The 25,851-nt window shown below is 46.4% G+C and overlaps 1 protein-coding gene across 1 annotated transcript; it reads right to left on the bottom strand.

Annotated features, from left to right (window-relative positions):
- Positions 1-193: 193 nt before the first annotated feature.
- KLHL6 (kelch like family member 6) lies at positions 194-24,971 on the bottom strand. Its single transcript, XM_063408573.1, has 7 exons — positions 24,661-24,971; positions 19,605-19,770; positions 13,554-14,003; positions 11,250-11,487; positions 7,751-7,953; positions 6,621-6,834; positions 194-4,275 (listed from the first exon to the last, which is right to left on the bottom strand). Exons 1-7 carry the CDS (start codon positions 24,918-24,920, stop codon positions 3,974-3,976), a joined length of 1,833 nt encoding a protein of 610 aa, XP_063264643.1. The 5' UTR covers positions 24,921-24,971; the 3' UTR covers positions 194-3,973.
- Positions 24,972-25,851: the final 880 nt, after the last annotated feature.

The raw sequence follows: 25,851 nt of genomic DNA, 5'->3' as shown, positions 1-25,851 counted from the left end.
TAATCTGGACAGGATGCTGTTGCCAATTCTGTAACTCTCTCTTACATGCACATCTCCTGGATATATTTAGATCCAAGGAGAAGTTTGTAACATAAAGAAGGAAGCTGAAAGAGCACATGGATCAGTGATTGGGGCAAGTTTATTTATGTATGTATAAAGCCTGCCCACAGTGACATCACAAGGACCAGGCAAACAAAACACTTCTCTGTGGAGGTGGTCTTCTGAGAAAGATCATTGCAAGCTGATAATGATTCTTTTTAAAGTGGTTTAATATTAGATAGGTACATTTTTCTTAAGTGACTGCTTGTAAACAACTTCTTATGGAATATTACTGTGCTGTTTGGTACAAAAGCAGCAGGTTATAGCCTGCATACAAGAAACACACCATGTGCCTGAACCATTTGCCTTTGGGATTTCCCCAGTCTATCTGAATAGGATCAAAGGACTCACCAGGGCAATGTCACAAGTACTAGGTTCTTTTCATAAATGCCCTGAGTTTTGTCTCAAAGAATGTTAGGCTTCTGCATTTTCCAGAACCTGATGGGTGTAGTGATCACCAGCCTTGTAAGGATGTCTCCACATAAGCTCTGGAAATTCAAACTGAGACTGTTTACCAGAGCCCAGTAATCGACCTCTCCCAGGTCACATAAGTGAACTTCTTGGACGTCACAGTGGCTGCCCTGCATTTTAATTTGAAGTGAAATGGAGAGCAGTTGGGTTTAACATGTGATTTGGCAGCTGGGGGCAGTAATCCTTTAATGAATTGCAATAGCATGAATCATTAAAGGTATTCCAATTTACAGCCTAAATATATTCCTGGTCAGTTTTTTTCCCTCTTTTCTTGTGCCGACACTGTCACAACATTTACCTCTGCTGTCTCCCCTCTCCAAGCTGGATTTCAAGTGCAGTTTGCTGTCTGTAACCAGCAGACTGAAGGGAGTCAGACCTGCATTCCAGGGGCTGGGGCTGTGCCATACATCACTGCAGACATAATCACATCCGAGATAGGTCTGTGCCTCAAATGAGATCAGTTCCACTATCAGGAGAAACAGAGCATCTCCATGCAGGTACACAACACACAGCTTTGGATCTGAGGTACAGTTCATTGCAAGCATTTGAGTAATTATTCACTAAAACTAATTAACCTCCTGCAGTGTCAGTAATTACTATTGGAGTGTCCACTTCTGCTCCATCAGTTGGCTGCATCACTTTCTACTGAAGTGTAATGTATGAGCAGGGCAGAAGGAGAGTGGCCTTTGCCTGGCTGCACCGGGGCAGCCCGAGAGCCCTGGGGCTGTGTCGGTGCTGGGGAGCAGCAGCAGCTGTCCCGACACAGCCCGGGCAGCTCCTGCGGGGACAGGCGGCTCTGCTTCACTGCCCTGCACACCCAGAGCTCTGCTCCTGGGCAGAAACTGCTGCTGTGGCCATCCCCTGCCGGAGGGGGCTACGCACGGCAGATGAGAAAGAGCCTAGGAAAAGGAAATGGCAAGGTTCTGAAACTTCATTTCTGTTGTCTCCTGTCTCCACCCCCACCTCGCTGCAGGCAGATGAGTGCCCAACACGGCTGATTCTTGCCATTTTTTTCACAAGCCTTGTGATTTTTGGTGTCCACATAAAACTACTGATTTGGATGTTTTTGTTTTTCGATACACTTCAAGTCCTTTGGATTGCAACATGAATCCAGAAAGTACAAAGAGCAGAGAGGCAAATGACCACAACTCTTCATGCACTGCTATTAAAATGTCAGAATTTGTGAGCAATTCATGAGTTAGGAGAGGGAAAGGAGCCAAGCTGTGGTTGTGGTTGTGCTGTCTCATGTTTGTCAGTGAGGTCTGTTTTGGCTTGTGATTGCCCAGAGTTTGCACATGTGACTAGGAAACCACCTTAGGACAGACAAGAAGCTGTTTTCTGCCTTTGAGATGTGGAGTTAAGAATTTGTATTAGGAAGTTTATTTGGACAACTTGTTTCTAATTCAGTGGTTTATCTTCCTCAAGTAAAAAAATACAAGTCTTTGCTAAGGACATTGCAGGGAGAAAATTAGCAACCAGTTCCTGGGGGCTGCTGGTTTTTAGGATGGTTCCCAGCAGGAAGAACTAGTCAGCTGCAGCAGCTGCTATAATTAGTTTCTCCAACAGGTAAAGATACAGAAACAGCTCCTCAAGAGGACAGGGAGACTCCCCCCTCCATTTATCCACCTTCTCTGTCCCTCCAGACCAGCCAGTGCTACCAACGAAGTCAAAGGTGGTAACTGTTCTTCCCAAAAACCTTTTGAAATAAAATACTCTGTCTGGAGGGTATTTCTTCATGTCCTCTGAAAAGCAGAGTGGGATGGGAGAGCGTGGGCCAGCATGGGAGTGTGAGAAGTGCTGACCCTGCAGAACGACAGGAATGTAAAGAAGGAAGGGGAGCAATTAAAAAGTAGTTGAAAATGGAGGGCCTGTGGGAAAATCAGAGTGAAAAAACGTGGGGATTGGCTGAAATTACAGAGATGAGTTGGAGGCATGGGACAAATACTGAAGAAACAGGATTCCTTGCAGTCTTTGTGAGGGAAGGATGCAGTGAAGACCCGCTGGAGGGCTGCACCCGCCCCATGGGCTGTGTCTGCCCTGCTCAGCCTGCACCAGGACTGTCTGCAGGCCCTGCCACACCACTGAGCACGCTGGTATTAGTGTGCTGAAATACAGGAACCCGTATTTTTTTCTCAGCCTAACATGACAGAAATATTATTTTTAATACTGTATAAGGCAAAAGGAGACATTACAGAGAGGAAGAGAGGGAAGGCTGGAAGGAGTCACTGCTCTCCTCTTGGAGAGATTTGTTTTGCACTCTATTTTCTGTCTTGATTTAACAGTGAGTTGGCTCTTTCCAGCAACTAGGCAGGGGAGGAGGGACGGGAATATGTTCCCAGTCTTTGGCCAAGAGCGTCCCAGGGCGTCCCGGGCGTGACCTCTTCAATGTTTGTTTTTCTTTCCCTACAACTGACCCAGATACTGGGACTGGAGACTTGGGCCCTCCTGGCCTGTTGAACATTTGCCCCTTCTGGTACAGCATGTGACAGGCTCAGGAACCAGGCTGGGAACAGTACCTGGAACTGTTTTTGTCTCCCGCAGACTGTTTTGCCCGGTTGCGTTCCAGGAAACCGAAAGCCGTGAGAGAAACGCCGGGAGCGCACTGCCACCCAGTGGGGATGGAGGCAGGGATGGAGAAATGGGCTCTGCTGCTCTGCTGCTCTGCTGCCCTGCCCGGCTGCACAGCCGCGGGAGGAAAAGCCCTTCCAGGCTCAACAGGACCCGACACACAACAGGGAAAGGGAAACTGCCTTTGGGTCCGTTTTATTGAGAAAACAGCCGCAGCGAATGTTCACTGGAAACAAATTAGCGTTCGTTTACATTTGCAGCCTGTGCAGTCTCTTTCTTGGGAGTGACAGCAAGGTTTGCAAACTGAGATGGAGTATTTTTGATCACACAGAACTGAAAAACCAACAAAGTATCTTCAAACAAACAAACTGGTTCGAATTTAATCTAATGTGCCAAACACGGGGTAAAAAAAGCACAGCTTTGGAAGACACAACGTTATGTTCCACCAAAGTTAAAAATATTTAACTCCAAAAGCAATGTCTCTTTTTTCACTAGTAGATATTGCAAATCCAACTTAACACAATAAATAGTTAACCAAACTCTGGGGCCAGACTGAGCCAGTTCAAGCACACTCCAGGGTAGATACAGCTGGGAAGTAAATTTCCCACCTACATTTCTTTGCCTGATTCGAGGTATTGTGTTGACAGGAGTAAACTACAGCCGGTCCCTTTGTTTTTGTGTGGAGGGAAGGAATTCAGATAATTTAAGGATGTAATGTACAGAGGAAGCACAAGGATGAGCATATATACAGATACCCCCAGAGGAGCTGTGCTGGTGTCTCCATCCGCAGCTCCCTGAGGTTAAACCCATGCCCAGGGCAGTCCGTGCTCCTGCCTCAGACAGAAAGCGCCCCGGGCATAACCTTGCGGACAGGCGTGTAAGACTTCCTGAGGGTGACGCTGCCGTGGTGAGACACCCCCCGGGGCAGCACACACTCCTCTGTCAGCTTTTGCGTCTCAGGGTCCCAGCACAGCACTGTGGCAATGACCTCGTTCTTTTCATCCCGGCCGCCGGTGATGAAGAGCTTGTTGTTGCACGGAGAAATGCCGCAGCTGGCTCTCTCGTGGGTGAACTGAGTCACCAGGCACCATGTGTCCTCCTGCGGGCTGTACGAGTACAGAGCCTTCATCGCCCCGCCTGGCAAGGAAATGGAGATTGGTTTGCACTGGCCGTTCCTGGAAGGGATTTTAATTAAACCATCCATTTCAACAAGACTCTGTTCCTGACATTCGTAAGAATAGGTTTCTGCCCCAAAGCCAAGAAAAAACAAGGTCACAGGATACTTTATCGTTTTGAAAGCCTGATCTGCAGAAGGCCACTTATTGTTCATAAGGCTGTGGAATTTAGGGCCAGAACAAAGTGCTGTGATCCTTCCGTGTGACCACAGTGCACCTAGCAACAGATCTGTCTCATATCTGCTGCTCCACCTAAGGACACAACTTCAGAAAAATACTGTTCTCTTTAAAAGAGCTTAAATCGTGGAGGACCAGCTGTGGTGAACCATCACTGTTAGAAATGGGTACAGGATTTTTCCACTCACCCCTCTAACTTCATTGTCCATCTGTCCATCAAACCTCCTTCTCCCTGGAGCTGGCTGCTTTCAAAAACCCTTCCTTGTTTAGAATTTGTCAGACTGAATCAATAATCTTTCTATGGGTTTGTTAAACAGAGAGTAACGTTCAGTTTCTCTGTTTCCCAAAACTGAAGTTATTAATGAAACTTCAGTGCACCTTTTCAGTCTTGCAGTGTCCTTTCCTCTTGAAAAAATGGTCAATACTCAGTTCTCAAGAAAGGCTATGAAAATATATTGCCTCCCAAGATTACCAACGTCTAAATGATTCTTATTCTGAAATTTGCAGGCACTGAATGAGTCTCCTGTAGTAGCTGTACAGAATCACAGATTTGTTAGGGTTTGAAGAGACTTCTGGAGATTATATCCAGTCCAGCCCCTCTGCCAAGGCAGGGTCACCTGCAATGGATTACACTGGAATGCATCCAGGTGGGTTTGGAATGTCTCCAGAGAGGGAGACTCCACAACCTCGCTGGGCAGCTGTTCCAGTGCTCTGCCACCCTCAACATGAAGAAGTCCCTCCTCGGGCTGAGGTGGAAATTCTTACACTGCAATTATGGCCATTGTTCCTTGTCCCTGGCCACTGAAAAGAGTTTGGCACCATCCTGCTGGATAGGGTGGGGGAAACCCTGAAGCCATGGCCTTATTGATGGGGTGCAACAATGCCTGGGACTGTCCCTGCGGGCAAAGTGAGCGTTTTCTGTGGTACTTATAACAGATGCTGAGTTTGACAATAGTAGTGCAGTACCTGAAGGGTGGTCAAGGCTTTCAGAGGTGACTTAATTGGAACAGACTGAAAACAGACACTGTTAGTTGGAGTGATTCACCTGGCAGCTGGTAATTCATCAGTCTGGGTAATTGACTGCTTTGGATGCAGTAACCAAATACTCTGTTATTTTTTAAACTTCAGATGGGGCTGATTTCTATCCAATTGGAGTGGATTTGTTTCTCAGATAGATAAACAAGGGATTTACTAGTGGGTGTTGCTGGCTGAAAGATGCTGAATGAATGTGACTGGAGTATCATGTCCATTTTATCAGGAGTTATATCAGCTAGCCCATAAGTCATGTGCCTTCTCTCTCTGTCATCCTGTACACACACAGGGTGAGGCCAACTCCTGTGCTGAGGACAGGCATGAGGTATTTATGTACACAAAAGGAGTGTGTGTGTGTGTGTGTGTATGTGCACACATGCAGATTATAAATCTCCCTCCAGAGCACCATTAATCATTTGGTGAACACTCCAACTCTATGCCAGCTCTCAGCACCATATTGATTACATTGCAAGTGGGAAATTCCCTGCAGCAAGGCTGAGAGAGGGAGGGAGAACTTTTCAGAGCTAGTGGTTTGGAAACAAATGTCCTTTTCTTTTGGTTTTCCCAGTACCATCTGGAGATGTGTGCAAGCTCCCTCCTCCCCCCATAGTTCAGCTCACCACCATCAAAATCATGTTTTTCCATTTTTTCTTCCAGTTCTGGTGACTGACTGAATTAACCCCAAGTGCAATCTAGTGAAGAGCTCTGGGTCTTTGGGTCTCAGTGGCTCTGCTCCTCTGACCTGCCCCTAGGACTCTTATCCCTGCATGAATCCTGTATGCAGTGGGTTGTGTAATGCCCCTGGAGAGGAGTGGGGACATGACGTAGCCATGAGATCAGGCCCTTGCCACTATGAAGACATCTTTGGATGGCTTTAAGCTGTCTCTTGGCTAGCTCCAGCTTTCCAAGATAGCTGCCATGCTAACAGGGATTTTGACTTGGTGATCTTTCCCTACATCCTGGTTTCCCACCCCTCGCTAAGCTCAACGGGAAGAGCCTCTGACTACACCCCGTGGAGAATGTGGGCAAAACCAACCCAGAGGCACAGGGACCAGCCCTGCTGGGCACACACACGCAGAGCCCTGCAGCTCCACTTACCCACCACGTAGATGTGGTCCCTGAAGCTGGCGGCGTTGATGCACTTGGCCTCCACGGGCATGGCAGCCCTGAGGCTCCACGCGTTGGCGGCGGGGTCGTAGCACTGCGTCTTGTCCGTGGCCAGCTTCCCGTTGGGGCCGCCCCCAATCACGTACAGCCTCTTCTTGTAGCTGGCTGCTGCAAAGGAGCTCACGTTCACCATCAGGGGAGCAGCCTGGGGACCAAGGGGAGTCATTAGTAACCATGTGAAGCAGCCAGACTGATGCCTGTGGGGAGGTAGCCTGTGGAATTTAAAATCAGGCATCCCTTTTTTTAAGCAGGGTTCGGAAGATGATATTTCTAAGGATAAAAGTATGTTTCAGCTTTTTCTTAAGACTGCAAAAACCCTTAATAAAAATATGCTCTGTTCAAATGTTGAAATTAAAATTACTTTATCAATAATTCAAAAGCTAGGAAATGTCAGAAACGCCCAAATCTCCTTTACTTATTTATGCACATTGCAAAAAAGCACAAGAAATTTGTTCATACTGATCTTTCTACTTGCAGCTGTGATTGTTAGAGTCATCCACATCACTTTGTATAATCTAGAGACAATGGGTTATATCTGCTGCTATGGTGCCTAATCTCATTACTGTCATGGATTAATTGCCTAATTCTCTCCTCTCGTTGCCTGAAGTACAGTGAGTAGAACTGAGGGGGGTGGTGGTGATCCTGTTTACCTCCAAATCTATACTTTCAGCTTCAATGTATAATCCATACCATATATAATGCACAGCCTGATAGACACGTTCATATACATATAAAATGTGTCAGAGCAGTAGTTTTCAGCCTGTGCTCTGGTTCGTGTATACTGTGTATACTCCTTGATTTATGGACTACGAGCTTCAAAAGCTGACTAAAAAAAGGAAAGTTAGGCATTAGCTGTCTCACAGGAAATGATTGGCTGGAAATCCAGGGATTTTTACCTTCTAAATGATATGCATTTCTATAGAAAAAAAACAAAGTAGGGTTTTTAAAGACCATAAATACTTAAAAGAATTACACAAGATCATTTTTATGAATCCAAGCACTAAGATTTTCTGATTAAAATGTTCCACATGATTAAAATGTTCCATGATGCAGCCTCTTACCTCTGACCAGCAGTTGTGAAAGGGATCATACGCTTCCATGCTGCTGATTCTCTGCATGCCATCGAAGCCCCCAATGACATACACTTTGCCACCCAGCACTGCCATTTTATGTCTCCAGCGCCCAACATTGAGATACTCAATTTGTATCCATTTGTTGATGGAGGCGTTGTATTTCCAGACATCATGCTTTGTTTCTTTGCCACCTGTAGTGTACATGACATGTAAATATGAGAGCACAGCTTGTATTTAGCTAAAAACTCCAATATGTTTAAATTTAAGTGTGTTCTCTCACAATGGAAAGTAAGTCATTTTACTGATTGTTAACTGGTCCTGGTACAACAGAAGAAAATTTCCGTGTTTAGTTTAGTTAAGAATGAAGGAAACTGAACAATTTCTACAGCCAAATATTCAGTGAAGATAAATCACTGTTCCCCACTTTACCAGACCACAACCCCTTTCATTTCAATACTGTGTGCATAACCAACCACACAGCAGGTTGACATGCAGGAGATTTTTGTGCTACACCAGGGCTTTGCAGAAGTGCTGCAAAGGGACAAATAAACAAATATGATTTAAGTAAGATAGTGGAGGATGCTGCAGCTGGTAGTGCCAAACCCCTTGAAGACAGGCCTGCACTGCCAGGTTGTGCAGGGCACATCCAGCCCTGCAGTTCGTGTCATAAAGCAAAAGACCTGACTGAACTCCTACCAACAATAGTCCTGCAGGACTTGGAAGTTTCACTATTCAACCCTGGGACCATATGGCTGGGATCTCATTTTTGTGCCTCTCCTTCTGCTCTCTTTCTCTACAGACTAGGGTATGCCTCATATTCATAGCTTGAAGATCAAAACTGGACCCTGCAAACACATTCTAGAGCTGCCCTGCAAGTGGATCTTAGCTTGTGCTGAAGCAGAGAGCAGTGTTTTAAACAGGAGCTGTTGTTTGCCTGCCTGCTGTAACTGTAATACAAAGGGATCTAGTTAAGCCTGAAACCACATTTACAGACTGAGTAGCTTATTCCGTCATCTGCAACCCGATTAAACATTTGCTTCACTGGTGAATATACTGAAAAGAGAATTCATATTCCATTGAGAAAGTGTCTGCCCTCATTGGTATTCTGTGCTGCAGACAGATCACTGCAAACTGATGGAGCCTATCTCTGGGCCAAATAGCAGATTGAATGGGAGATAATTAGCATGCTAGAAAGAGTCGTTTGTAATGCTTTTGTCCCAGTATTTTTCACATGTATGTGTTGAATTTTATTTGCACTCAAATAGCTGAAGTGGCCAAAGGGCCTGAATGCAGCATTCATGGCTACAATGGGGCTGAGGGACTGCAGGTGTTTCCTTTACTCTCCCTTGAAATTTCCCTTTGACATGAGCTTGTGCTTTCCTCCACAGGCTGAAACTCATCTAGTAGCTTGAGCTGGACCAGTGGGTGAATTTGCTGCACATCAGGGGACAGGGAGAGATTTTTGAGAGGATTGGAGGTTTATTTTGTTTCTGTTTTTCCTCTGGACAACAATTTTTTCTAATTTGAAGAGAAATGGTACCTAAATTAGTAAAAGCGTCAGAATGGTGAATGATAATTCATGTCATTTTTGGTTATGCTACAAATGTAGTATTTCAGGCCATCCAGTTAAAGCATTTTAAATGTTTTGGGGAAATCATGATCTAACAGTAGTCATAATCTTGTGCAAAAGACTTTCCTATTTCTCAGATGCTAAAGGAGCAGGGCAGACCCCAGACTGTACCACGATACAGAGGGAAATAAGGACATGGAAGGACAGATCAAGGTAGGAAAAGTGAAAGTCAGGTTAGAGAAGAAGCAAATTACAGGAGCTAAAGAAAGAAAACAAAAGTAGAAGGACATGCAGGAGGAATCAATTGTTTAATCAGGATTGAGACACTAATAACTGGTTTAGCTGAGAAAAACATGCTAATGGCTTTGGTCCACTCAGCCCTTATTTGTATGCAAAGGGCAAAAAGGTGAAAGGCAAAGAGAATGGAGAGAGGGACTCAGATAGGAAAGCAAGCTGAGAAGGAAGAAAGAGAAGCTATGAGAACAGAAAGGAAGGGAAAGCCAGCTCAGACTCACCACAGCAGGGAATGTGTTAGCCTGGCCTGGAGGCAGCCTGGATAGAACATAAAATAAAAGTGGAGAAGAGACATTGGAAAAGGTATCAGGAATAAAAGAATGCAAAAAGCCTTGAAAAAGAGGGAAGGGTAACAAATTGAAGACAAATGGAAAAAAGACATCTCAACTCAAGGCTGTGAAGGTGAGGGGAATATTCCCTAGTTGGAATGTCTGACTTAGGTTCCTCTCTACATCTACCTTTTAACAGAGGGACTAAAGCCAGAAATTCTCTATGGTGCACTGAAAGGAAAAGCCTTCTTTTTTTTGTAGTTATGGGAACAGTAATCTAATTCTTATCCCAGGATAAAGCTTTAATAAACGTCAAATTGGAATGAAGTCTCAAAAATATGTGGATTCCTAAAAAAAGGAATGCCATGGAAGTTATTTGAATAAAGGAAGCAGACCACTGTTCACACTTAAGCAAAGCATTCACAGTTTGGCCTACTCTCCTCCTTTCTACTCTTCTGTTTTAATGGGGTATAGAATTTGGTGGCTAGTTTTGCAGAAAGGAGGTATTCTACCTATGAAGGCCCTGCTCTGTATCCTGGTCTGTAATGCCACAGTGATGAAAATTTGCTGTCACTTTTCCTATGGACGCAGAACAAGATCATCAAATTTTTTGACAGGCCATCAAAAGCAGCTGTCAAACTGGCTAACAAGCTTGATTTTAACATCTTGATTGTCAGAGTAAAATCTCTGTAGCTCTGGGATCAAACCCCTGTGTGGAGCTCAACTGTATTTGTGTGGGAAGTTAAACACACCTCCTGAAGCTCTTGGGATGATGATCACATGAGTTGTTCAGACCCACATTGGGTGTCTGGACCATGGAATTTCACCTGGCTTTCACAGTTTGTACTGCCAAGTTAATAATTGTGCGTGGGCAGTTCTAGAGTCCTCTGTGATGGCAGCTGTCAGGGGCAGCCAAACATCAGTGACAGTTCCCTGCAGTTCTTCACTGACTTTCGCAGAATGACTCAGATTGTGGCAGGATTTTGCTTATGCATGTGGAGCTCCCAATGGACTTGTCATGAGAAGATGCTGAAGCAAATGATCATTTTATGGTTGGTAAAATGTTCCCAAGAACCATTCTGTGACCACAGTCTTTGTTAAGGGTGCTGCACACAAGTACCCATGCACATAAATTAATATTGTTTGAAAAGGAATCCTGTGCTCAAATCGGAGCAGGGCAGTGTCCTTACACATTTAGTGCTCTCTGGAGTGTGTCCAAAGCCAAAGCATTAAAATACCTGTACTGCTTAATTTTTCTAAAGCTGCCTCAAGCATGGTCTTGATAAAAGCTGAAAATAATTGTGAGAATGCTTTGCTCCCCTCTTGCACTCCCAATCAATGTCGTGTTCCTTACCCGATATGTAGACTTCATTTTTTAGAGTAATGCATGCAAACTCCACCCATTTTTTATTCTCATTCTCCGGCTCCTGCTCTGTGATTGGTAATTTTGCTACTTCCAGACGGCTTCGCCTCAAAGGATCCAGGCAAGTCACTTCTGCTACAAATTTCTCATCTTTTGTACAGCCCCCTATGATCATAAACACCTCAGACTGGAACTCGTGCATCCTGGGCTTGGTCCTTTCTGTAATAATCTAAATGCAAGTGAGACAGAGTGAGTACACAGAGCACTTACACCTACAATTACAGAAAGGCCAGGTGACCTTTTTTTGATTACCTGTTTTTCAAATCACAGTAGGCTTACATCAACTGAACCAATTAGCCAATGCTTTCTAAGCTGAAAGCCTGAAAAGCATCCTAGAAGCATTCAGTAGAAGTTGCTGTATCCTTCTTTCAGCAGGATTTTTTCAACTCTGAACTTAGTTGCTTTTGCCTACCTACTAAGACCCTTTCAGATCCTTTTAGGAATTACCAGGATGGCACCAAGAGCTGTGCAGGTGAGCAGTACAAGGCTAGGTGCCCATCAGGTAGCTGAAAAGGACAGGTTTTATTTGGGCAAGATAGGGGGGCCCTAAGGTTTGTGTATGCCTTGGGGAGCTTGGAGAGAGCAAGACTGCAGTTAGTGCTAGCAGAAAATAAGTGCTCTCATTATTTGTCCTGAAGAGATATGTTACTGTCAGAACAGTAACAGTTCTCACCTGTGGAGGGGCTATTTTTATTTGTTTCTTTGTGTATAAACTCTTATTTCAAGCCAAAATTAGAAGATTTACCTAAAGCCAGCACTAGGTTCTGAAATGTGCTTAGCTCTAATTTACTGCTTGTTGGCTGGGTTTATTGACCAGGCCTTTGTTTCAGGGACTCCTTTGTTCACCAGGAGCAAAGCATGCAAGGCGTGCTTGGAAACTTGTGTTCTGCTTGGAGGAAATGCTTCCAGACAAGACCCACAGGTTAAATGCTGTGTCAGCAGGCAACTTGCTTAAAGTTTTACTTCTCTTTCTGCTTTTAACATGTTTCTATAAATCGGTATAATTTATCCGTACTAAAAAATATTATTTACGCAGACATGAATCTTGCATTTTGACTACATCCAGAAAATGATTAGGCACATTTTTATAGAACATGAGTCCCGGAACTTGCCAGCTTCCAGGACTCTGTTTGAACCTGCCTGCCAGCCTTGCCAGGCGTCAGCCCCGGGGCAGGGCAGCTGGCAGCGCTGCCTCCCGCGGCTGTCCTTTGAAGATGAGTGCAATGCGTGTTCAGCCCGGGGCAGCGCTCCTTTATCTGTCCCGCATGCACCTGACAGCGCTGCTCAGAGAGACAAGGCCTCCTCAGGGAGCTGCCACCCTGGCCAGCGCTGCCCCAGGTCACCCAGTGCCTTATGAAGTCACCAGCACAGGGAGCACTCGGTCTGTCCCCTCTCGGTGACACGGGTGACACATTGGCTCTGAGCGATGGGCCCAAACGCCCTCCTGCCCTCCTCTGACTCTGAGGAGGGACACGTTTCCTCACACGCTCACGTACTTTGGTCCTGTTGTGAAACCTGACCTCTTGGTCGCTGTCCCCTCTCCCCCATATTGTGGCCAAGGAGAGGTGACTGATACCCAGCTTTCCAAAGGGACGGGCAATGGAAGAACCGGAGACCCACCACAGCCTGCACTGAGCAGGCAGGACAGGACTTGACTGGACGTCAGGATGAATCTGTCTCTTTGGGTGCAGGGACCTCTGCAAAGGGCAGATGGACAGTCCTCTCCTCTGGAAAGAGACCTGCTTCTTCACAGGAGGAGGAATTCTTCCTTTATGAAACATTTTCCCCCACAAGTAACAGGGGAAGATGTTACATACATTTGAAAGAGTCATTACAGACTGTGGCACAATTTGGTGGGAATATGATTCCTCTTTTCTTAGGCTTGAAGTAATAGCTGAGAGGATGAGGTGCTGGGGCTAACACCATTTGCTTTTTACTAGGGCAGCTACTTGGGGTCTTCATTTAGCAAGAGTGCGTATGAAGAGTCAAGCTCAGATGTTCATAAACAGCAAGCTGTGCACTTTGTTTTAAAACAACCCACCAAAAGCTCCTGAACTCTCTAAGACAGCAGGATAAATTTTGAAGCCCATTTTGACTTTTCAGTAGCACCAGTTAGTGAAAATTCAGTGTGATTACCTTCTTCTGCCCCATGGCACTGCTCCTTTCAAATTGATTTCTTGAGCTGAAGCATGAGACATTTACAAAGAGTGGCGAATACCTTCCTGTTTTACTCACCTCATTGCCTGACAGATGGTACATTCTTGCTTCTTGGAGCAAAGGAAAGACATCTGGACACTGTCTAATGAGTTGATCAGCTTCAACAGTCTCTACAAAATACCAAGGGTCCAAGAGGGGCAGCCGGACATTCTCCAGCACGTATGGCAGGAGAGAAAACCTTTCCGACTCCTTGTAACGGACCCAGTTCATCACCGTTTCGAACACCTGCGCCTCCTCCGTGACGTACAGCTCATCACTCTTGAGCGTGCTGCACAGGATGTCTGCTGGCAGCTCCAGGAACTCCTCGTAGTTCAGGACCTGGGTGAAGTTCTGGATGATGTAGTTCTGCACTTGTTGTTTGAGGCTGTGCAGGGCGTGGGCATCAGCCAGCCTCAGGATGCCCACGCAGTTCTCTGGCTGGAGTGCTTCCGTGAGAAAGCTGGCACAGGCGTCTACCATGCGCAGGAACTGGGGGCAGAAAAGGCTTGTATAAGCACAGAAGGGTCACTGTGTACCTGTCACAGGAGAGCTGTGGAGAAACCAGCATGCCCAGTACAGCAAAGAGCTGGAGGAGACAAGAATTACATCATCTGAGCACAAGTACCTCCCAGGATCTGCAGTCTGAAATGAGAATTTCTTCCTCCCACTGTTTTTATTCCCTCTGTATCCAACTGCTCCTTTCCCCTCTTGCAGGATGCAGAAGACCTGTGACAGTCATGAATTTTGTTTCACAAAAGGGTTTTCTACTCTTCCTTTTTCCTCCATGAGATCTCAAAGCACTGGCAATCATGGGGTAAAAAGCACAGATAAGGACCCCAGGCCTCCAATTTTCTTCCCCTACTTTGTCTTGCATGTCAGTTCAGACCAGCTAGAACAGGGTCTAGTTTTAGAGTGAAGGTGGCTTCACTGTCTGCATTTATGCTCCCACCATCCAAACTCCAAATGTACCTGAGGCCTTGTGAGGGTGGTGGGAAATGAGCACTGAGGTCTGGGAGGTTTGGAGCAGCGTGCTGCCCTGCAAGGAACGGGCAGCAGTCCTAGGCTGGGGTGAGTGGCAGGAGGAGATTGGCCATCAGCAATTCTTTTGAGCTTCCTGACTGACAGGGCTTTCTGGCAAGAGTCTGTTGTGGGGGAGCCCTTGAGAGGGTCTAGTGACCTTTGTCATCACCATTGGCTGAAAAAAATATTGACATGCATGTTACATATGGAGTCTCCTTAATCAGAGAACTGGTTGTGTTTGCATTCAATAAGGCATCACAACTACTCTCATAAATTTCCTTGGTGAAATAACCCCACCTGAGGGTCCCAAATGCACATATTCTGGGCCACAGGTGTCTGCGGGGTATTTCTAAAAACCATGATCTGAGCTGGATTGCTGATGATTATTCAGGAATTGAGAACCAGTTTTGGCTAGAATTGATCAGTTACAGTGCTTCATCCTAATGGATTTTCTGTCACCTCTGTGATTTCAGGTACAAATATTGCCACTGAACAGTGCAATAAAGATGGGTCAGAGCTAATATTTCCATCTGTGCTTTTTGAATTTTTCCATTGAGTGTCAGCAAGCAAACCATTTTAAACTTATGTTTTCTCACTGGGGAAAGTTGCACAACAGTAATTGAGGGGCAAAGAGGAAGCGAAACATTTTTAAGCACTGTAGTATGTAGATTTGTTTCAGTAATTAGGGTAGAATCTTCCAGACCCATTGGTGTCGTGTTGACATATTTAGACTGTTTATCAGAGCTGAGCGATCGCAGACGTTGTGTACAGACTGGTTCCTGTTTTACATTTAGCTGTGGTCAAAAGTTTAGAGAAATGCAACTGACTGATGAACGAGGCTATGTGAGGTCTCAGAACGTGTTGCTGCCATTGTGATAAAAATATGTCAGTGGCCCGTGGTGGCACCACGGCACAGCTCGGTGACGCCTCGGCACCTGCTGCACTCACCGTGCATGCTCTCAGGGCTAGCACAAGGCAAGCTTTGAACTCACCAGGGCATTTCCTTGAGGATGGAAAGGACTTTGCCATCAGGTAGGCTTCAGACCTGAGGCAGGTGAAGCATCAGCCTTATTAAGCTTATTAAGCATAAGCATTCAGAGTTGTCAGTAATGAGACACAAAGAAAAACAAACCTAGGATTTGCCAAGGTCATTCATGGAGTCATCTGTGAGTCTGGGAATAGACCCCAACACAAAATTCTCACCAGCCTGCAGCACACCTCAGTGGAGTTCTCTATTTATTCAGGCTCTGTTGAGAGCGATACTGCCGAGGTGACAGCAGTTCTGTCCCAGGCGGTGACGCCGGTGTTGCAGCCAGCAGGCCCCGCTCCCGCTGGTGGCTGTTTGTGGCCAGGCAAATGCAGAACTGCGAGGGGTGGGCGTGGGAAACGGCCCCGCTGAGCGATTCACCAGAGAGCTCGGGAGCAAATCAAGGCAGGACTTCCCCTGGTTCTGCTCCTCATCTCTGCGCTGCACTGTCTCCCCACCACTGCCTTCATTTAGACACTAAATTCCCCCCAAAACTCCCCCAAAACTTGCTGGGCATGTGTCAGTCAGTCCCCGGAGAGCAGCTGGGTGACTCAAGAGAGCACCAGAAGGAAGACACCCCTGAGCCTCTGCTTCATCTGCTCTGATTTTCTGGCAGAGCTCTGAATTTTGTGCTTGTCCCCTGTGAGTACCCCTCCTAATGCCACTCCAGGCACTTTAAAAGCCCTGTTCCCTGAGAACAGTTTCTTCAATAAGTTAGTCCTTCTCCTAATATCCATTGAAATCTAGGTTCTCACTTGCTAGAGACACCCCATATGCTTACTTGGCCTCCAGCTGGCCTTCACTCTGAATAGTACAATTTATTCTCCCCATGTAAGTCCTCATTTGTCCCAGCTTTGATTCAATGGTAGAGTGTAAGCAGTGCCAGCAGCCCTGCCTCTGGCTAGAGCCCCCAGAAAGGAAGAGAATGGTGCCTGAAAAGACTCTCATTCATTATCCCTCTGTATGCAGCATACCTCAGGGCTGGATCCTGCACCCTGCAGCTGGTGGCTCTGCTGTGGCTGGAGGGACAGCACGGCTGGTGGCCCTGCTGTGGCTGCAGGGACAGCACGGCTGGCTCAGAGGTGACACCTGCGCCCCGAGGGAGCCCGGGCCAGAGTCAGCTGAGGGGCACAGCCCCCTTGCAGGGCTGCTCTCCAGGCAGTGGAGGCTTTGTGAGCCTGCGAGCCCTTGTCCCACCGGGAGCTGCCCTGAGGGCCTTGGTTAGCAAATGGTGCCTCTTGTCAGGCATGGCCTGCAGCTGCCACCACGACCCTTCCCTGCTCAGTGGCCTCAGGATGGCTGCCAGGTATTGAACTGCATTTCCCTTGGAGTGTGTTGTTCATGTGAAGGGGATTAACACAGGGATGAAAGGTGCCTGGGGGGTCAGTCAGGCCATCAGGCTGCTGGGGCTTCAGCCGTGCCCTGAGGCCAGAGCAGCCCTGCTCTGCCTTGAGAGGGCAGCTGGGGTTCCTCCACTGTTCCCACTGTGCCTGGCATGTCCATGGCAGTGGGCATCCCAGCCTTTGGCATGTCCATGGCAGTGGGCATCCCAGCCTTTGGTGACAGTACAGTTTCTTTTCCATCTGCTCAGAAGCCTGCTTCCCTCTCACCATTTCCTTGCTTCCACCACCACAGCTGACCCTGAGGTGGTGAGGCGGTCCCTCACCCAAACCCTGCTGAGGGAATGGGTAATACAGAGGTTGCTGGAGGGGCAGGAGCAGTGCAGACAGGTCTGCGGGTTGTTGCTGAGTTGTGGTGAGGGAAGCAGGGCTCCCTGCCCTGGGAAGCTGCTGGGATCTTGACCCTTCCCAGAGGTGAAAGGATGAGCAGCCCTGCAGGCTGTGTGGGTGGCAGAGGCTGCTGGGCGGGATCCAGGGTGGGCACCAACCTTGCAAGTGCAGTGGCTGGGCAGCCACCGGCCCAGACAGGGGCAGTGACTATTGAACTCATGTTGCAACTGTGCTTTAGGTGGAAAAAATCTGTCTGGGTCACTTGAGGATGAGGCTTAGCTGTTCAGCAGCTCCCTGTTCCAAACCCTTCACCTGCCTCCCTCACTGTGGCAGGGATGCCTGCTCTCTCCACAGCCTCCACCTCTTCCCGCTGCCAGTTTTGACTGCATTTGGTCAAAACTTACTAGGAGAGAGTAGAAGAAGGCATTAATTACATACAACTTTTTCCAAAACAGTTTCTAGAGAAAAGTAGATAACTGACAGTGGAATATCTATACTGCAATATCTAGAACTGTGCAAGGCATTTCTTCTTTGGTTCTTGGCCAAGTCTGCAAGGTTAAAAAGAGGGATTGCCACAAGTTCTTGTTAGTCAGATAAAAAGATTCTCTTTGGAATTTGGATTTTTTACATGGCACTAGTTTGAAAGAATTTATCAAACAAAAATCTTACAATAAATTGCAGAAATAATCTTTTCAGCTGTTGATATATCCAAATAAAACATTTGAGTCTCTGTTTTTCAGCAGAAATAGCACAGAGAAGCTGGCAGAACTCTAGTTCTGTCAGCTTGATAGAATAGATTATTAAAGATTTAGTAGTTCCTAAATCTTTTTTGTACAAAAAATATTTTCCGCCCAAACCCTCACATTTATAATGTGAGGCTTTAAGGTCTTATAAAACTTGTTAGTATCCAAGACAATCTCTGTTTTTAACTGAACATTCCTGGTGTTCTAGGTTTGTCTAATTTTTTCTAGTTTACTACTCTTACTTATGGTACCCTCACAATTTTATAATTATTCTAACAGAGTTTGATTGTTTTCTTAAAGCATTAGCCTTGGGAATCAAATTTAATCTTAATGGAAAACAAAGAAGATACGTGAAAAAACATAAATTTATACTTTTGATAGTTCCAGAAGGAAAAATAAAAATAAAAAAATTAAAAACAACAACAACAACAAAAAGCTGAGGAATGATCCTAAGGGAAAAAGGTTCAAAAGAAAACAAACAAAAAAAAAAAAGACAGAAAAGTGTCCTGAAAATGAATCAAAGGCAGCCATTGAATGCTACCAGCTGGCAGTGTTGGTGTGTTGAAAATGTTAGAGAGTTACTGTACTGCAGGCCCAGGTGACATTAAAGTTACCTTTGTGATATCCAATCTAAACCTCCCTTGGTACAAGTTGAGATAATTTCCTCTTGTCTTATCACTTTTTACCTGAGAGAAGAGCCTGACCCCCACCCGGATACAGCCTCCTGTCAGGGAATTGAAGAGCACAATTGGGTTCCCCCTGAGCCTCCTTTTCTCCAGACTGAGCACCTCCAGCTCCCTCAGCTGCTCCTCACAGGACTTGTGTTCTGGAAAGCAGAGTTCCAGAACTCCAGGGCAAAACTTCCATCTGAGATTCAAGAATCTGAATTCCCTCATGAGCCACGAGGATCAGGGGGCTGGGTGTTTCTTGCCTTCCCTAATGAGAGGACTGGACACACACGCACATTGGCACTTGGCAGGTTGTGTTGGTTACAATTTGCCAGCAATTTGCAGCGTGGTACCAGACACTGCAATTTGGGAGACCTCACAGGTGATTTACAGGACACGTGAATGCCTCGTGGACCAAAGGCTGAGTAACACTGCCCAACTCCGACCTCCCACAAGTCCCAGGTCATGACTAAAACCCTTTACATCACAAGTGCTGCCAAGGAGGATGCTAACTTTGGCTGGCAAGCCTCCATCTCAAGGCAGGGGAGATGGAGAGGCAAAGTAGCTTCTTGCTCTGGCCAGCCATGCCAGCTGCTGCCCACTAACCCTTCTGACTGGCCTTCACAGGCTGACCTGAATTTTGGGGAGCACTGCCAGGCAGGAAGCACGTGGGAGCAGCTCTTGGAGGCACAGCCTGGCTCTTTCCTGTCTGCATGGCACTCAGCACAGCAAAATTCCAGTACATGGCTGCCACTGCCATTTTTTACCTTAATGTAAGTAAATATGAAGCAAAATGCTTCCAGAAGCCATAAAATCAGAGAAGTTTGCAGTGGGCTAACCAGGCTAACACATGGTGTTGCCAGAGCAGTGAGATTGAGCCAGTGAATTTGAGTTATCTGTACCTGAAAGAGGCTGGCGGCTTCCAAGACTTTCTGCACATTTTGCTTTGTGATGAGCATCTTGCTGGTGTAGGTGTAGTCCAAGAGTATATTCATGGTTTCTGCATCAACTCCTTTTAGTATGATCTTCTCTTCATATTTCTCTCTTAAATCATTGCAGAACATGGCCCTGGAAAGAAAGACATTTATCTTTTACTGCATTCCAGTCAGGATGAGGCATTCTGAAAACACTGGGCTATTTAGATTTCAACACAGAATACTCTGATTGCTTCATATTTTATGCAATTACTCCTGTTGAAAAGAAACAAAAAAAAAAATCTTTTTCTTGCCCGTCTGCCTCTGTACTCATGAGTTTGATAAGGCATGCACACATGATGGATTCCTCCAAGCTGTTCTCTACAGCAGACCTGGGGCTCCGTGGCAGCAAAAGGCAGCTGGGACCCTGCCTGAGCGGGACTGGTGCCCCTGTGGGGACGGTGCTGTGGAGCAGGGCTGGTGCCCCCTTGCTCAGTCTGTTTCTGGTGCAGGTGCAGCTCACTGAGGCCTGGCATTCTCCAGAAGTCCTTAGAACCTGGCAGGTAGCCCTTGGCAGGGCAACACCCCCTGCTTCCCCTGCAGGACTGAACCCTGAGGCCAGGCAGATCCACCTCTCCCACAGCCTCGCTTCTCCACTTGCCAACATAGCTCAGACCACATTAATGCCAGTGGAAGAATTAATGGCTTGTGGATTTTCTTCTAATTAAGAGTCCAGCTTTTCCTCTGCTGAATTTTGGGATTGTAGGGTTGGTACCTCTTGGCTAGAGAAGCAATTGAATTTGCATGAACTGGAACTCCTGTTACACAGAAATGCAGTGATTTCATACATGTAGACAGCAACCCTTCTTTGGTGGATAATACTGCATTTGAAATGTGACCACCAGACATACTTTGGCACTAAGTAGGTATTTCATGTGGGGTATAAATCAGAAAATCTCTAAGGGCCATTTAAATCTATTTTGCATTGTGACAGCTGAAAGACAAACACATGCATCTTCCTTTGCATTCTCAATTAATAGGTTTAAGTATTTCTTCCAAAGCTTTTTGCTTTTATTTAGGATTTTATCAGCCCCTTCTTGTTCACCACATTCAGAGAACGAGACGTCACATCACTTGGAATCTGTCTCAACAGATCAGAATTACATGAGTCCACTTGTAACTGCATTGGTGAAAAACATGTGCAGATCTAAAGTGTAATTAGAAGAGCTCTTTACCCTGCATTCCAAGCCCTTCTTTATTAGTCATGCACAATGTTGACAGGACAATGCAACCTTCCTCAGCCTGGGAAATGGCTAGAGGTCCCAAGTCTTAGGCCATGCTTTTCTTGTAAAAGAAGTGCCTGAATTAAGCTGTCTGATTGACACATCTTACTGGAACAAAGATGTAAACAGATTTTATTGCAAAGCAGTTAGGCACGATGAATGGCAAATGGATGGAGGATACCAGCTGCAGCTTGCTCTAAGAACTACCTGTTCCTTACCTCAGCAGAAATTTTATAGCAAGGTCTTAGTTACCTCAGTGTGCCAAACTGCCTCTGGATAGAGAGGCCTAACTTTTGAGCAGGAAATTTGGACAGAGAAGTTACTTGTCAGAAAAGTTGTTCTGCCAAAATTCTCATTTTTCCTTTCACCCATCTCAGCTCATTAGAGGTTTTTGCTTCACTGTCCTGTCTCATGGTCCAGCTTCTGCTACTACTGAAGTCAGAACATTTCAAAGGCATTTAGACAAATGCTCCATAACTTTGGTGACCGTGAGCCTGGGATTCATTTAGATTCTCCCCCTCTGGCACTGTCAAGTGATGTAAGAGGGGATGTGTGAGCAGTGCCACCTGAAAAGAGCAGCCCTCAGTTGCCACTTCTCCCTGGGAATGGGCTCCAGCACGGAGAGGGAGCTGGCACAGGAGAGCTGTTTCAGCCGTGCGGGACTGACGGGTGAATGAGAAACAGGCCCATGGAGGGTGCAGGTGTTGTCTGCTCTTCTTCCTTTCATCTCTTGGGCTGCTGACTCCAGACACGTATTGAAGCATCGCTGCCGGGGAGGTGAGAGTCTCACTTCTGTCCCACAGACCGGGGTGTTTGATGGGGTCAGTCACAGATACCCAGGGTTACACTTGTGCAAGGCTGCTCAGAAACCAGACTGAGCATTCTGCTGGTGCCTTTGCACAGGGGTCTGGTCAAACTGCTTTGGCCTATCTGTCTCCTAATCTTTGTAATTGGTTTAGAGCTGCCATCCCCTCCCAATTCCATAGGGTGTAGATTCACGTAACGTGGCTGTGAGCTGCAGAAATCACACGTCTAAAGCACGGTGCTCTCCCACCAGTTCTCTGCTCTAGATCGTGGCAGGGCTGAATCGGGCAGTGCTGCACAGGAGAGCTGACTCCTGTGGCCTTCCTTCTGCTCAAATGGAGTTCTCATTCCCCTCTGTGTGCTGCTGGAAGTAATGCCTGACACCACTCAGGCTGATCAGGCTGAGCTTCTCTCCTGGGGATTAAAATGCTGCCTCTGAATCTTTCTGAACTTACCCTCAGGAGGCTCTAAATCCTTCAGATGTGGCTACTAATTCCACTGTATGCTTCCCTGGTTCTTGTCCCTGTGTAACTCTAAACTGCACCTTTGAACCAACATGTACTCTAAGAAATGCCTTAGCATTTGGTATAAATGCCTTTCCAAATTTAGATACCAAAAAAAAAAAAAAGGGTAATTTTAGAAAAAATTCTAAATCTTTTCTAATTTAAAATTAGAGAAATCTCAATAAAATAAATGAGGGGTTGCAGTTTCTGAAGCACTTTTTAAGCACCCTCTCACACTGGAATGCTTGTGCATAGAATTATGAACCTGACTTCAAAGAACCATGCTGGAGCTCGAGGATGCTCTGGAAAATGGCTTCAACCTCTCCCAGCCCCATTCTCCCACTGCTCTTGGGCAGTACAGAATCAAAGAACTACTGTTCCACTTCAGTCAGCTGTTATTTCTCTTCTCTGCTTTGTTATCATCACAGAGGCAAATGGAGAGTTAATGTTTTTATGTCTGCAGGTGCAGGACATCACAAGCGTTAGTCTATCTGCTCTCCAGCAGTGCAAAGAAGGACTAGGAGTGGTTAGCTCTGTTTGACTGTGTTCCAGTCAGCTGCTGTGGGTTGCCTCCACTGTGGCACCCAACGTTCAGGAAGGGGTTGTGTAACTTGCAGGGAAATGAAGCCCATGAGTCACTTTGCTCCCTTTGCTTAGCTTTGCGTGGCTGTTACAGGTCCTGTAATAGCATGGAAGGTACTACAGGAACAGTGTGATTTAAGAATTCCTTCTTTCTCTGGGGCCATGCAGCAACTAGCAAATTATGTCAAGATGAATGAAGCGTCCTTGTGAGCAGCAGAACCAGTGGAGCTCAGTTCCCTGTAGACTTTTGTCCTCCTTTCCCTCCTCACAGTAACCTCAGCTTCCCCTTCCTGAGCCCTCCACTCTCCCTCGTTATTCCTCTCCCACACTTCAGGGTCCCTCCCAGGAGCTCAGCTCTGTGCTGGCTGTGCCCAGCAGGGCAGGGCAGTGTGGTTGTTCTGGGCACTGTGTGTGGGCTGGCCAGGACCCCCCACTCCTTACCCTGCAGAGCACCAAGGGTGCCAGTCCAGCATCGCTCCTCTCCTAGCTGCAGATTTCCATCAAACTCACAGGAACTTCAGGTTTGGGATTTCCATCCTGTGCCAAATGTCACCAAAACTAACCCAAAGAGTCATGACAAGAGGCATTGGCAGACAGGCTGAAGTGAGATGTAATAAATCCCAACAGTGTGGGAAGCCAAGCCAAACAGAAGCACGCAGAGGGGCAGACCCTAAACAGTGTGCAGTTGCCTTGGGATGAGATGACCTCCAGCCAGGTATCCCTGCTCCTTCCAGGGGACAGGCTGTAGCTCAGGAAAAGCTCAGTGGAAAGCTGGCCAACAGCTGTTGTCATAAAACTATCTTGCCTGGCTTTAACTGGGAAGTCCTTCTGCTGGCAGCACCCTTACATAGAGTGAAATTGGGGTTTTTTGTCAAAGTATCATTAAGATAATTTTGATTTTAATTTGTGCATCTGCTGTCCATTATGCACACAATGTTGGTAAGAAATATTTGGGCATCTCTGCTTTTAGCTGTGTGTTTTCTCATATGCAATACATATAGCGTCTCTGTAGAAATAATACCTGTCTCCAAATATTCACAGACACAATCTCTATTCTAGATTAGAAAAGCAGAACTGTTCTTCCAGGCACTATCAGCAAAGCTTACCAGACTCCATTAAAATTAGCTTTCTGCTAATGTCACAAGTGGTCACAGGTTCTTTTTCTTGTGTTTCCTCTGTAGCTACTCAGTCATCTGACCACTTTAGCAGTAAAAGAAAAAAAGAAAAAAATCCCAGCCATGCAAATGTGATGATCTAAATCATGTTGTCTAAATGATAATGGAAAATCTGTGCTAAAACTGATACCAAGTTCCTCTGTGTGTCTAAAATTTGTTCTTGTTGGCCAGTAGTCTCAGATAGAATATCTATTGTACTGAAAGATTGAAAAATTCAAGCAGACCAGAAGCAGATAGTGAATCTCATTGATTTCCAACTGATTTACAGATGGAAAATTCCTTCTCTTTCCTCCTCAACAAGTTAATGCAATATATATATATTTACCCCAGAATGGTAATAGAAAAAATAAGCAAGTTCCAGAAACCCATTCCTCTTTGCACAGGTCCCTAGGGGACAAGTGGCTAAAGATACTTGGTTAAAACACCCTTTTCTCATGCACTTGTCTGCCAATACTCTGTCCTCCTTTGCATGCCTCCAGCGGACTTTTTGAGCGCTGGTATCAGAACTCAGGCAAATCCACAACCTGGCACCTGCCTTATTTAAGGCAGCTTTAAAAAACAAGCTGAAAGATGTAAGGAATTAGAGGCTCACTGCAAATCTGCAGAATTTAGTGCCCATTTTGCACTCCATGGAGACCTACAGTTCAAGTCAAAGGAGCAAAATAAGTTTATTGGGTTTGTTTTTTCCAAACCTTACCTGAAATAATTGCTTGCTGCAGCAAGGACCACTCGGTGACAGGAGAATTCCCTGCTGTCCACGCACAGGATGACATCTGTAAGGGAATTTTCAAGCCGAAGGTTCTCAAGGCCATTCTGGAGCACCAGAGAAAGACCCGTATCGTCAAACTTGACCTTTTCACCACTTGAGACTTCCACCAGGTCCCCCATTTTTGTCGAACACTCATTGCTCAAAGAGAGCTCGGGCTCCTCAGAGCTCTTCTCCAGCGTGTCCCCCATTTTCTGGCCAGCCCCGTCTCATTCTGTTGGTGCTTGGATCTAAAAAGAGCTCCTCAGCTTCAGGCAAATCACACTGCAGAAGTTGGGCGGATTTCCTGTCCAGAGGTCTCTGCTTATCTGTAGCTGTCACACACACATAACAGGAAGCCTTGCACTTTCTCATCCTGTTAACACAAACAAAGGGTGGGTTTTTTCAGTGATTTTCAGGCAGTATCAACGTGTTTAGAAAGGCCCTAAGATGCCTCTGGATGTGAGAAGATTACAAGTGACAGGGACAGCCTGCTTCCCACCCTCTAGCCAGTCCCTGGCTGTTATCTGGCTCTGCTGGTTGTACTGATAGGTGCACCACATGCCTATCAAGCACTCCTAGTGGACTGGGCTGCTAAGGGAAAAGCGTAATATTTTATATTTCCCTTTCCAGGTATGCAGTTATTAGTAACAGAGCTGGTTTGGGGTTTGGTTTTGATTTTAATAATATGCTTGCATATTCAGAAAGCCCTCCAAGGGGATGTTTCTATCCCCCATGACTTGTTGGTTGGCAACCATTGCATGGCTTTTCTTTAAGGCTAAATGGGCACAGCTCTCTCAAGGACAAGGAGAAGCATCCGCAGCTGACGGTCTGCAGGCTCCAGTGCTGGGCACAGGGACATGGTCCATGCACCAGTGCCCTGCCATCAGCTCTGACTGGCAGTGAAAGCTCAGGGAGAGAGCCTGGGGAGCAGTGTACCCATGCTCACCCCCACCAGCCGCACTGATGGGCACAGCTTGAGGCACAGCTGCATCTGACCTGTCCCCAAGGCAGACACGGACAGTGGCAGGACCAAGGCTGCACACCTGGCAGTGGGGACACTGCAGGGCAGCCCTGGGGCTGGACCTCCAGCACGACAGGAGCACACAGAGCACAGTGCTGAAGGTTTCCCTTTCACCTAAG

Source organism: Prinia subflava, chromosome 11 (genome assembly GCF_021018805.1).
Source record: "Prinia subflava isolate CZ2003 ecotype Zambia chromosome 11, Cam_Psub_1.2, whole genome shotgun sequence".
In the NCBI taxonomy this organism is placed as follows: domain Eukaryota; kingdom Metazoa; phylum Chordata; class Aves; order Passeriformes; family Cisticolidae; genus Prinia; species Prinia subflava.
This window is presented reverse-complemented; position numbering and strand designations above follow the sequence as displayed.

Excerpts from the sequence above, each read along its gene's own strand:
- KLHL6 (XM_063408573.1), bottom strand. The coding sequence starts at position 24,920 with ATGGGGGACACGCTGGAGAAGAGCTCTGAGGAGCCCGAGCTCTCTTTG. Across the intron at positions 19,771-24,660 it reads GCAGCAAGCAATTATTTCAG|GGCCATGTTCTGCAATGATT; the intron begins GTAAGGTTTGGA and ends CTTTCTTTCCAG. Across the intron at positions 11,488-13,553 it reads ACCATCTGTCAGGCAATGAG|ATTATTACAGAAAGGACCAA; the intron begins GTGAGTAAAACA and ends ACTTGCATTTAG.